At 35.8% G+C, this 13,870-nt stretch overlaps 1 protein-coding gene across 7 annotated transcripts in view; it reads right to left on the reverse strand.

The window, feature by feature from the left end:
- Positions 1 to 13,870, reverse strand: part of DUS2 (dihydrouridine synthase 2) — a 28,541-nt gene that overhangs the window by 8,045 nt on the left and 6,626 nt on the right. For 5 of the 7 annotated variants that reach the window (XM_087738639.1, XM_087738641.1, XM_087738640.1 and 2 more), the window contains 6 exons: positions 13,268 to 13,328; positions 9,501 to 9,548; positions 6,143 to 6,208; positions 3,466 to 3,525; positions 2,608 to 2,678; positions 2,004 to 2,090 (listed from right to left, as the gene is read on the reverse strand). In XM_087738639.1, coding sequence (XP_087594765.1) covers positions 2,004 to 2,090; positions 2,608 to 2,678; positions 3,466 to 3,525; positions 6,143 to 6,208; positions 9,501 to 9,548; positions 13,268 to 13,328 — 393 coding nt within the window. The remainder of the gene's footprint in view (positions 1 to 2,003; positions 2,091 to 2,607; positions 2,679 to 3,465; positions 3,526 to 6,142; positions 6,209 to 9,500; positions 9,549 to 13,267; positions 13,329 to 13,870) is intronic. The other 2 variants (XM_087738642.1, XM_087738643.1) reach the window with 2 other exon arrangements.

The raw sequence follows: 13,870 nt of genomic DNA on the forward strand, positions 1-13,870 counted from the left end.
TTGTTTGAAAAATGATACCTTTAATTGCTAGTTCTGTAACCTCCTACAGCATACTAATTGTGTTCGCACAAGTGACACTGAAAACAAGTATGGACAGTATCATTCCATTTTCACTCTGTCACTAACATAGGGAGAGTAACTACAAGTAGTACTTCTGGATCAGTCATAAAGCACTTCAAATTTAAAGAAGGTTGCACTGCTTCTATTGTACTGCCTCTGCTTTCAAGTCAGCAAGTCAGATGTGTTAGTAAGCAAAAAGAACACTTAAAGCACCTTTTCCTTCTCTTAAAGTTTCCCTTCACAACATCTTTTAAATGTAAAATAGAAGTTAGATTTTTGAACTATAAAGTAAGAGTAGGATCTTTATCCCTTCAAAAGTAAAAACACTGTCAAATTCAAAATAAAAACTAGAGAACAATAAATTACTTTTAAACCAGACATTTATATTGTGAAGACAGCACAAGCAATCTTTCATAAGTGCAGGAAGCTTATACCATAAACACAGTACCATTCTAGAAATCATAATACCAATTCAAATTTTCTTGCTTTTTTTTTAGCACCAGTCTACTTCCTTTTATTCATTCCTGTGTATTTCCTGACCAAGCCTGAGGTACAAGTGGTCAGAATTCCCAAAATACTAGCCAAAGAAGTTACAGCAGGGATCAAGTATCATGGATCAAATGTATTTAATAAGCAGGATTCCAAGTTGCACATTTACATTTCTTTAGAGAGGGAAAAGTTTCACTAAGTGGATTGAAAACAAAGATCATATCCTTCTCAGAAAAACCCTTAAAAAATAGGACTGTTAAGGTTAGTTCAGCATGTGGGGACACTTGCAAAGAAGTAAATTGATATAGGGATTAATTAGAACCAATTTATCAACAATAAGCCTCTGATACTTTTATATCTTAATTGCACACTTCTACTTTGGAAGTACTCATACAGAGCTGACATTTCTGTGACATGCATAAAATTAAGAAAAATTGTTAGCCTCATCTTTCACCTAGGCAAACAAAGGCTTCATGGCAATGCATAATGTGAATTTTGATTGGCTTTTTAATTCCATATTGTTTAAAAAATTATTCTGAAAACCAGAAAGGGGGTGAACCACTGAAAAGTGGATCAACAAACATTATCAGCATGGAATATTTCCTTTGTCCAGTACAGAAACAGATTTTCTAACTGCAAAAACTGTGACTGTCAATGTATTTTCTACATAGAAATGGGAACAGGTAAACAGTTCTCAAATTCCTGATCCAAGTATATGGTTTGCAGAGATGCAGCTTTTCAATGAAAACTCAAGATCAATGAAGAGAGAACTTCATTTAAGGACACTGCTTCTCTGGCCAAGGATACTCTACTGCCACTTATAAACAGGTGAAACACGTAAAGATGTTGGTCAGGAAGATCAGATACAATTCAGTACAGTTTGATACTTCCCATTACCTCCAAAGTTGCTCTTAAAACTTACCTGTTTGTAGCTAAAAACTTTTCTGAGTTTCTTATTTTACTATCACAGAGTTACTGAAGGATCTATCAATACAAGTAGACAGATTCAGTGGGATCATGTCTGTATGTCTGCAGAATAAGGGAGGACTTGGGGAACATGTGAGGCCACAGAACGTAACACTGTTTTTGAGCAGTGGGATGGGTGATATCTAGTGTGCAAGTGTGCAAGATACACAGTGGTAGGGTTATAACCAGTCACTGCACAGGGCTTAAAAGCATAAAGAATTCAGCTGCTGGATACAATCAGAAATAACTTGCATAGGATAGACTGTGACACACAAAAGCAATACTCTTTGGAAAATACATGGAATTTTTAAACTAAAAACTGAGGCATGGTGATATTTCATATAGCCAACTTCTGTCACTGCTACCTCCATTCAGATTTCATCTTTGGTAACATTGTATTCGCCCTACATGAAGGATCTTCTTCCTGCACTTGCAAATCTTGTTAGGTACAGGCATCTTGCAATAATGAGCTACTTAGTTAAACTTACTTTGCTATTACTGGAATGGAGACTGCTTCAGATATGGCTTTGATCACATCACAGTGGACAGGGTGCTGAGGCCTCTCCTCCTTCTTCCTTTCCAACAAACAAAAAAAGACAAGACCAAAGATTTCCTATGGAATTTGTAGATAAATTTGTAGATATCTGAATCACAGCAGACATGCCTCAAGGATTATTGGGGTATACTTATTGCCACTTATTTACTTTTAATATTTGATGGAATTTCCCTTTTTTTTTTTTTTTAAATACAAGAGAATTATTTCACATCAAATAAATTTTAAAACATTGTTACTGTAATTCCACATCCAGATAAGCGGCATTTTTTTTAGATATAGAGTATGCAAGATAATTTTAGTTTTATTTCGTCTTTGAGATAAAAAAATCTAGAAAAATAGCAGGAAGTGGTTCAATTCCCTAATCACTGGCCTGATTTTCTACAACACCGGTTTAGTTAACAGTTGAAATCAGAACCACGTATTTCATGTAGAGTATACCCTAGTCGTATCTTACTGTGCTACATTCACCAGCAAACTAAAAAAAAAAAAAAAAAAAATCAAATCATCTAAGTCTCTCTTGCCTAAAATGGATTTACCTTCCATGGACGGCAATAGCAGCAATGCCAGTTTTTTCTATTCTCTTTACCAGATTCACAGTATCGTCAACCTGAGGGATAAGAGAATGACATGATTTTAGTTCAAAGAAAAAGGAATAACTATGATGTGATCATTGTACAAACAAATGTTGGAAGCCTTTTCTTTCATCAAGAGGGATAAAATTCCTGTATTTCAACAGTAACTCCCAACATGCTTAACCATTTAATAGATACTTCAATTAAAGAACTACATAGTACGGCAAAAATAAGAAACCATTTTCAATACTTCCTTGAAACTATAGATCACAAACTTTCTCACACCAGGTAACACAATACTCTGTAGTAGGAAAATATTTTCCAACAGGTTTTTAGACTGTCATTTGAAAATGACACAAAACACTTGATTAGCAGTCCTCTCTAACGACTACTCTGTAAATTGTAATTAAAATCCATCTTAATAAGAGGATACCTTCTGAAATCAACATAACATGCAATCACACATCTATAAATATTCCTCTCAGATGTGTCTTAAAAAACTTAACTAATATCTAAAAAATTCTAATGCTATTTTTACATGTCCAGTGAATCAAAAGATACAAGGGAAAAAGGGGAAGCTCCCAGTATATCTTCAAAGAGGCAAGATGCTGTAAAAAGGGAGAAAGAAATTTGGCACGCTGCTGGATTAGCCTGTCTTATGCAGCTTTGGGGAAAGGGAGAATAAAAAAAAAAAAAGATAAGGCCAATTTTCTTTTCAAAAGCTGGAGAATGATCTGTGGCTCATCACAAAAATAGCACATTCAGTCTTTGAAAAAAATGCAACATCTACCAGCTGGCATGGACATAGAGACAGAAGCTCACCTGCTGTTCTGATGGATGACGTGTTATGCAAAAGCAGCTTGAAACAAAAAGGAAGAGGCTCTAGGATAGTTGTAAAAAATAAAAAGGAGAGGTGCCAGTTCTCAGGTTTAATACTTCGGTACTTCAAAACCAAAATGATCTTATGCAGAGTTACTGATTCTTTTCACACAGGCTTCATTTGTTCATTTAATCATTTTAAGTGCACACGTAAACGACACTTGAACAATAGCTAGCTCAGTTACAGTTCACTCATCTACAGAAATATCTATCCAGGTCATATGCAATCACAGTATTGAGAAAGGCAATTAAATACACATATGCAAAACAGTCAGTATAAGACAAGGCACATCATCTCCTGGAGGTTTAAAAATATGTAGGGAATTCAACTAAAAAAAAAATCCAGTAAAGAAACTACATCAGCTGTAAAAAAAAGAAAAAAAGAACTTACATATTTTCACTACCTTCTTAATAGTTAAATTTTAGAAAAATACTGACAAAACAAAATTTAACAGCTTTAGCAATGTAACAGTCTTACCACAATTTCTTTGAAATGAATGACTCTACCCAAGAATTTATCCAGAAAAAAAAAAAAAACCAAAACATTGTAATTGCAATGAAGATGCTGCTTCTGAGACGATTGCGAACCTCTTTGAATAAGCTAGCAATTTCAGTGCTTCAATCTATCAAAGAGTTTCTAAAAAGGCTGCAGAAGTTGTTTTTAATTCGGGTATCATTTGTAGCATATATTGCTATCATTGCACGTACAATAAATTAGGAGTCAAGTAACACAAAACTTCCTTGCAGTGTAGAATATGAGTAGTTTACAGAGCACAGGCAGTTTCTTTTGTAAACGCAATTTCATTAGTGAAATCTTCATTGTTACCATGAATGCTGGAAGTTGGAGAAGTAACATTAGGGCTTGGTCTTCCCCTCTTGAAGTTTAAACTTCAAGCAGGCTGTCAAGAAATCCAAAGTTCATCACACTGTGCTTATGTACACGATATTACTCTCAGTCAATTCCACATTTGGCAGTCTTCTTCTAAAATAAGAGTGCATTTTTCCTTTTTATTTTCATTTAGTGCTTATTCACCAGCAAAAGCTTTGGGATTAACTCAGTGGGTTACAATAAACAGACTAAAATATTTTTTTAATAGAAGTATCCACATTTAGAGTTCAATGGAATAAAACCCTGTGTAGACATCTAATGCTTAGTATTTTCTTGACTTTTTAAATTAGAGAGGAGAAATGAAGTTGGGCATCTGATGTGAGCAGCCAGAAAGGCGACCTGGTTGGAAGGGGAAAATTACTGAACAGAAGAAAATATCTTCTGAAAAATACTGAGATAGAAAATGCCTGCCAGCCTGAAAACCTTCAGCCTGGGAACCAGGCCTGTGAACCAGAAGCATCCCTGATAAGTGAAGCTGGGTACCTAGAAACCAGCAACATCCTGAGATACCATCAATAAGTGCAAAACCAAGGAACCGTATAAACAATTTGTCATCTGCAAAAGTAACAAATAGTCTGGAAAAAGGGGAAAACATCCTGAGAAAGCAAGAACCTGTAACTGCCATTGGCTCTTCTAACTGTAAGAATAGGAAAACAGTCTAGAAAAAATAAAAATTGGTCTGAAAAAACAGAAAACAATCACCTATTGGCTGCCCCTGGTGAAAAACAGGCATTAACAGCATCTACTGGCTGCTCAAGGGGCAGTATCCTACACCCTCTGGTGTCTCTATGACATGAAATTACTTACTTTTATCCAAAATGGAGCTTCTCTCTCTGAGAACTTCCCATGCTGCACATACTTTTCCTTTTTCTAAACAGGTTGAACTCTCCACAACTTTCTGCGGGATCTTGGACTCTTGCCAGGGATGCCTGGCTGACTCCAAACTCCATGACACAGATCATCTTTGGAGTGAGCCTCTGTCTGTTATTTTATTGGTCCCCCTCTGGGCCTATGTTTGGGGCTGGCTGAGTTTGTCTTCCTACTTCTGGGATGGTTGGGTGCCCTTCTGGGATCAGTTTGTCCTTCTGTCTGGGATGGTTTGGCCCCCTTCTGAGATCTGTCTAATGCACTTGATATCAGTATTATTACTATGAACATATATGCATATATATATGCATAAGTAATCTATCATAAGTATATCTGCTGTTATATTATTGATAAGCTTGCTTCACTAGTGATAAGTTTGTAGTAACTTTTAATGGTATATCCCTACTTGGTTGTTGCTGTTACTGATTGTTGCTATAATTGATTGCTACCATATTAATCCTTGCCGTTACACTATTAATCGTTGCTACTAATAATTTGTAATAGCTTGAGATAGATATATCTATATCTTGCTTTATTAATCACAGGTATATTTGCTACAGTGATTTTTGTGGTATTTGTGGTAATCTGTAATGAAGTTGAGAAATTTAGAGCATAAAAGCCTCTGTGCCCTTGTGTACCATGGAATCTGACAAACCCGCAATCCCTATCTCTATACACCCAGAGGTCAGATAATCCTTCAGGTCATGACAGCATCCCAAACAGAAATTAGAATTCCAAATGCTATTTCACAATAACAGGTCTAAAATACCAACATATTAGAATGCCATATATTCTAATTGATTTAAAAAAATCACAGAATTAAACAACAACTAAACACTTTAGCATAATGATTTATGTTCTTACTGAGGGCAAAATGCGGATTTTGCACGTTACTGGTTTACAAATCCCTTTAACAAGGGTAGTCAGTATCTGGAAAAAGAAAAAAAAGACAAAACTGTGATCACAACAGTGACATCAATAAAGCTCTCCTCCTTTCTCTCTTGAAGATACAAAGAAATGAGAACAACGTAACACTAGTTACTGTTCCTCTACAAAGAATCTTACACGCTAGACGAACACATGCAGTCTGTAATTGAGTATATCATTTTATCCGATAGATGTACAAACCTATTTCTAGCCTAAGCCATTTTTATTTCCACTTCTTTTTTGGTTTAACTGGACTTTTACAGAGCAATTAATTGCTGACGGAGTTTCAACAATGCTTTTAACGAAGTGACCAGTAAACTCTGATCATTTCAAAATAAAGTGCAAAGGTTTTTTATTTTCATGCAACTGTTTTCACAGTCTTCATATATTCAAGTTGCGAGTTTCTTATGAAAACTATATGTAAGTATTCCCTAAAAAGAGATTTTTTTTTTTTTTTTTTTTAAGAAGAGAAGAAACCCTTTAAAATGGAAAAGGATTAGCGGAAAATATCAAGCACCAACATCATTGAACCTTCTAAAAGAAAAGAAAAATTGTAAACTGAATTCCACACTTAACACAAAGCATATTTGATTCATTAAAACTAACTCAGAATAAGCAGATAAATGAGCAGCAGTTAGTTTAACCATTTAAGAACTGAGCTATGGAAAGAATCTCCTTTTCACAGGCTGAATTTAAGTGCAACAGACCATACTTAAAAGGGCCATGTAATGTCCTATACATGTGTAAATCACTGTATGACTATAAAATAAATGGTACCAGAAATCCAACAGCTCTCTAAATAAAAGAGTGGAAACCAGCTGATCCTGACTGTTATTAGAAAAATACTTGTTTTTCAACTTTTTTTTTTTTTTTTAAGATATTGTCATGCATGTTATTCTGCGTACACTTCCCTTGTATAAAATGGCTGGAACTGCAGGTAAATGGTTCCTTTCAGAGTAGTGTATACTATGAAACTTGAATTTTGTTTCATGTTACTGCACTTATTAGGTTCCCAATACAGAAATGAGCTGTTACAGCTAGCACTCACAAGCTCTTAGAACAGCTGGCAAGTAATTAGTGTCACCTCGCACTGTCCTCTCAAATATTTTCTCAGTAGTGTCCTCTCAAACAAAACAGTAAGATCCAAGCAAATTATCTAAAAAAAAAAAAAACCCTCTTCAGTATTTTTATTTTTTGTGTATAAATCAAACTGAAATGACATCATTTTCCAATCATCACTATAATATTTTTCTTACAATAGCATCATAAGCAAACCTTCTCATGAAGGATTCCAATGTGAGAACCAAATCCTACATTTTTTAATCACATGGAAAGCTTGATCTGGAGCTGTAATTTCAGATGTGTCTTTTGCAGGCTGCAAGTTTACTTATCCTTTTGCAGATGGCTAAGAGTAAATTTTCGTGCCTCAGATTTTGCTATTAACATCTTAAATTGAAAAGAACAATTCCAGATTTTTGAACATCAAGTTTCCTGCTCTTCTGAAGATCAAAACAAAATGTAATGATCGTAGAGGGGAAGGGAAGCTGTTAGCCATCATATTTACAAATGCCTCTCATTCCAATGAGAAATACTTTTGCCAGATTTACTTCTAGCCTGCTAAATATTTTCCTCTCAGTTCCCACTTCTAAATTTATTTCTTTCAGCCTTCATCACCTCATGCTTCATAAATTGCAATTTAATTCTGGACAGTACCACCCACCTTACTTAATTCATGGAACACCATAGAGGCCTCAAAAAATTGGGTTCTGGTTCCAGTTCTGTTGCTTATATTGTTAGCTGACTCTCTGCAGATAGCAACACTTACCTGATTCTCCTTTCTCTTTTGAAAAATCAAGACTGATACCAACCTTCTCTAAAAATGTTTTGAGATCAGAACTGGATCACTTGTACTTTTGCTTTTGCCATCAGCTAATGAAAGAAAGAGTAATAGGTCCAGTCTATTCCATTTAAACTCTCGGTTTGGCACAATTAATAATGCTTCCAGTTGCTGAACGGTCAGTTTATGCAGCCTGGCTAACACAGTGGCTCTTGACACCAAGAGACTCTTACATTTGGCAAAAGGCTGGCATTCCATCATGGTTATAACTTTGATGACATTCCTTTCTAATGGCATGTCCTCAGACAATGAACTAAATGATGCAGAACAACCTGTTTTCATGTCTGAGCTTACAAAGAATTGTAACTAAGCAATGGATCAGCTTGTTGAAACTGTAGAAGTCTTACTAGCCTACAAAGCTGAATGGTGTTATCCCAGTAAGAGGAAGGATTTACAAAACAGACTGACTCAACATCTGTTTTAGACAGAAGGAAAAGGCATGAACTACAGGGACCAGAAAGAGACTGGCTATCATTCAGAGAGTCATGCAGATGAGCGAAGAGAGTCTGGTCTCTCTTCAAAAGACTGACTTACATCAAAGAACCCTTAAAACAAAGAACACTCATGGAAAAAGGCAGAGCAATGCTTTTGGTACTTTTGTTTTGTCCAGATCTGCATACTTTTGATAGTACAAGAAAGAAAGAATAACTACCTTGAAACATTTGCCACTGTGTACCACAATTCAGTTATTAGTGAGAGGTGAACTGTAAGCTAGAATTGCCCTCAGAACTCCAAAGGATATAGTGAGCAACTAAAAGCTAAGGGGAGGCAAGACAAAGTTCACAGTCAACTCATCTGAACTATGAAGAATCAGGTCTTTAAACAGAAAGAAAATAAAAGAACTATGCGCTAAGAACATTCCTGAAAACCCAGAGCAATGTCTGGATTCTGTTTAACCTCAGGAAGCTTAGAAGTCCTTGGCAGGGAGGGAAACACACCATATTACTTATCTATCTATATTACATATAGATATATTACATATGGATAGATGTATAACTATCTTTTTCATATAGGTTCATACAGGGTTTTATATAGATATAAAAGAATATATATACAAATAAATATATACATACATGTATATGAACCTTTTTCATACTGGTTCACATAGGGTTTTATATAGATTTACATACATATGCACGTAAAGCTCCTCCCTCTGGAAATACAGCACCACACTGTGAAAGTTTTAAAAATGAAAAGGAAGAAGGTAGCAATTTTATAGTCCAGACAATGACAAGGAGAACTAAATCAGGATTATTTATCCATAACCTTAATTTTAGTATTCAAAATTGATTATTCCACTCTAGCTTTTATAAATGTGTCTTCCAGGCATTCATTCCTGCTTCCAGTAGACCACAGTACATTTCCAAGGCAGTTCAAAACCCACAAGGTGATACTTACAGACTCTATTTTGTCAGGATCAGATAGCAGTGCCGCTCCCATACCTCCCTGGGAAAATACACAAAAACTGTTACACACTAGGCAAACACATTTTTCAACTCAATTATTTTGCCTAATAGCAGACCACAGCAGAAGTACAATGTTATATTAAGAAGGGGGGGGGGGGGGGGGAAGGGGTGGGAGAAAATAGCAAAATCTAAAGTGCAGGAGCATTAGTGAATACTTTGGCAAAACACATTTCCTAGAACCGTATCAGAATAATTAAGCACTAATTCAGGGAACCAACTTGCTCCCATTACTTTGTGGAGCAGACAGGATTTCAAAAAGACATTTTTAGCAACCGTAATCATCTGGTTTCTACTCATTAACTGACAGCTGAACAGATTTATTGTTTTAACATTATACATCATGTTTGAGAGGTCTTGATACCAGTAGCTTCTGTCTACATACTACATGCAGAAAAATAGGCTAAGACAAATTTAGTGGCTGTATTGAACACAAATTATGAACACTTCAACAATTAAATATTTTAGCTGTTCTTTCTGCACTATCTCATCTGCATACGTGGATCTAGAGGCCAATAGGCAGACATAAGAAATAAGTTCAAAATTGTATGAACTTTTTTGACCCAAAACTACTGTCAGAGAATAACCATTCACCTCCATTTGTGGCCAGCAGGTTGAGGGAGGTGATTCTGCCCCTCTATTCCACTCTGGTGGGGTCTCATCCAGAGTACTGCACCCAGCTCTGGGGTCCTCAGCACAGGAAAGACACGGACCTGGTAGAGCGGGTCCAGAGGAGGTCACAAAAATGATCAGAGGGATGGAACACCTCTGCTATGAGGAAAGGCTGAGAGAGCTGGGGTTGTTCAGCCTGGAGAGGAGAAGCCTGTGGGGAGACCTTACTGCAGCCTTTCAATACTTAAAGGGGCTTATAAGAAAGATGAGGACAGACTTTTTAGCAGGGCCTGTTGTGACAGGACAAGGGGTAATGGTTTGAAACTGAAAGAGGGTAGATTCAGACTAGATAGAAGGAAGACATTTTTTACAATGAGGGTGGTGAAGCACTGGAACAGGTTGCCCAGAGAGGTGGTAGGTGCCCCATCATTGGAAACATTCAAGGTCAGGTTGGACGGGGCTCTGAGCAACCTGATCTAGTGGAAGATGTCCCTGCTCATTGCAGCAGGGTTGGACTAGCTGACCTTTAAAGGTCCCTTCCAACCCAAACCATTCTATGATTTTATGATTTGAATTTTTGATCTTTTGTCCTAGTACAGGGCAGATGTTTCTGTGTTCTATTCTTAATTATGATTCTGTGGAAGGATTAAATAGTCTTTCATGTAATTAGTTATAGAAGAAGTTATAGAAGTTATAGAAGAAAGTAATAAAGGCTAAAGAAAACATTACTGTAAATATCATCAGACCATTATGATTTTAATGACATGTCCTCAACATGACTACAGTTCCTTGGTGATACCACTTTATCTCAAAAGCCATCTGGCAGAAAAACAGAAGAAGTTCAGAAAGAACAGAATCTAAATACATAAATAAACAGGCTCCAGAACAGGGGAAACTAAAATTTGAGTTTAAAAGAATGTGAAATGTTTATTTTCACCATACCTCACTTACCTTGTCATTTTCATGAGTTATCATTGAAAAAAAAAAGTTAATGGTATTAAAACAGAAAAACCCTAGAACCATATGTGGATAAAATTACTCACAAGCTAGATGGAATATATTAGAAGAATTTAAGTACTTATTCTTCAGAGCGCAAGCCAACCTACAAAACTAAGAAGCAGTGAAACAGAAAATCCCCCTATAAACTGATCCATCCTATACCTTTCTTACACCATCGCCTAGTACTTTCAACATTGGCCACTGTCAGATCCAGGCTGAAACACTATGAACTGTTAACGTGAAGATACTAGATACCTGAAAGGTGTCGAACATTCTTACACACCTCACATGCTCCAAAGGAAAAGCAATCTTTGTGATGGAAAAACATGAGCCCTCTCTTGTATGTACAGTCATTAGGGTTCTTTTGTTCCAAAACTCCATGATGTAGTCTGTCCTTTTATTTCTTTAAGGCAATTTGGTCTAAAATAAACCCTTTTCCTCTTCAAGTAGTTTTGTCAAAAGACATGTTCCATTAATGGAAAATAAACCCATTTAGAGAAAGCTTTCTTTTCTCTTGGCTGAAAAACTGAGAAAGAAGGATGATACGTGGAGTAGAGTCTGTACAATGGCATGGCGTCATGCAAGGTACAGGCATGTTTGGCAGTGTCAGCTTTGGCCTTCACTATTTTCCATTTTAACAACATTGCTTTCATGCACCAGATATTTCAACTGGCCATGTATTTATGCACCAGATACAATAAACTGCCACAGAATTCTATTATTTTTCCTACTGTGAAAGGGGAGAGGGCGGGGAAAAAAAAAATATAGTTTTACTTGGTCCACAGGCAACTTGGTCTGACAACAGAAAAATATATAAGCTCTATAAAAAGCTTAGGCTGATACTAGGAATTAGGGCAGATTTCAAGTTACCATTTACATTTGTGCTCTTGCTTTAGTAAAAGGCCAGTAAAAAGCTTCCAGATATAAAGATGGGTAACACAGAATTAGGAAGTGAAAGTACTGCCTATGTGAATATATTGTTTTTTCTGTATAAAGGATGAAGCATTACAGATCCACATGACAGAGAACGTGCTCCAAACTTTAAAAATGCCAATACTACAAAGACTAGAGGATAGAAAGTTTAAATGCAACAGCCAGGCTTCTTCCTTCGAATGATGTTTTAAGTCTTCCAAGTTGAAGTTCTTTTTCTTTGACAATAAATGCAAAATTTCTCTTATCTATTCTGCATTAACATCCCACATCAAAATGGAGCTCCATGCTCTAGTTCATTGATATTTCATCTATACGCTAACTGGCTTAACAGTGCTAACAAACAGTTTGACTACTTTGTTTTAGCCACCAATGACAGAGGACTAGTTCGGTATTGCATGCGCATACCTTAAAAAAAAAAAAAAAAAAAAAAAAAAAAATCAAGTTAAGTGATCCATCCTGCTCCCACTTAAAAATGACCAATAATTGAACTCAGCATGGCTAAGTTCTGAATGTTTACTTGTTCAGATGACAAACTGTGATTCCTATTTTTTCTAAGGCTAAGAAGAACAAATTTCACTCATCCAACGAATTAGTGACCTCAGGAAAACAGAACAAAAAAAACCAACCCACTTTATTTCATCCTGCCTTACAGAATTTACTTTTAAGTGCAAGATACAACATAGTCTGTCAGAATTTTCAGACTCCTACATAACTTCAGTGTTAATTTTGTACAATAATACAATTTAACAACCTCACTACGTTTTTCTCAATATTCAGTGGTTGTCTTGACAGAAAATACAATCACCACTTCCTCAGTTGTACAAGTCCACACTAACCTGAGCTTACAAATTTCATATATGCTTACCCACTTAAGGATATGGTATGTTTAATTACATGACCAAACCTATTCTTAAGTGAGATTTATAATAGAGTATGTTATTTTACTGTATTAGGGCCATGACACCTTCAAGACTCTTTTGTTTACCACAAAAAAATAACTCAAGTTTATCTGCATGAAAATTTTATTGCTTGAATTTGTTCAGCCCAGAAAACCAGAACAGGTATTCCGCACTCCACACCTCTAAGGAAAGAGGGAAAAAAAAAAAAAAAAAAAAAAAAAAAAAAAAGCTTATTTAAGAGTAATCAAAATCCACTTGCCTTAGTAGAATATTCTTTTGGGCATCCCATGTTGATATCAATAGCAGCTACATCATTCTCTCTGAAAGAGAAGAAAGGAACAATTAAAATATTTTTCAGCATACTAAAACAAGAATCAAGAAAGAGACATCTCTCCAGGAAAATTTTTCCATCATCATTAAGGCTTAAATGAGAATTTAAGGTTAAGTTTTTATTTGAACTTCTAAATTTCTAGCTTCTCGCTTATATAAGTTACATATTTATTTTAACAGTGGTCTGCAGATTAAGTCTGTCCACAGGTTTCAATGACCACTGTTGTGCAAAAGCTGCAAATACTCACCTTAAACATGTTTATATAGGATTAAATATACTTAAGTATATACACCTCTAAATTCACCACTGTCACTAAAGCAAGCCCTATTGAAACTTCCATCTATTTAAAGTGGAGGCTTAAAAACACCTTTTAAAAAGGTCCGAGACACACTTTTCATTTCTGCACAATATTTTATTGGGGGCTTCAAACCACAAACAATAGGAAACATTTTCAGGCATATTGATCTTACTTGCAGCTGTGCAATACCCAGGAAAATTTCACATTGGAGAGATCAAGGACACGCTTACTGC

Source organism: Nipponia nippon, unplaced genomic scaffold, assembly GCF_047370975.1.
Source record: "Nipponia nippon isolate SJK-2023a ecotype South Korea unplaced genomic scaffold, ASM4737097v1 scaffold_7, whole genome shotgun sequence".
Classification (NCBI taxonomy): Eukaryota; Metazoa; Chordata; class Aves; order Pelecaniformes; family Threskiornithidae; genus Nipponia; species Nipponia nippon.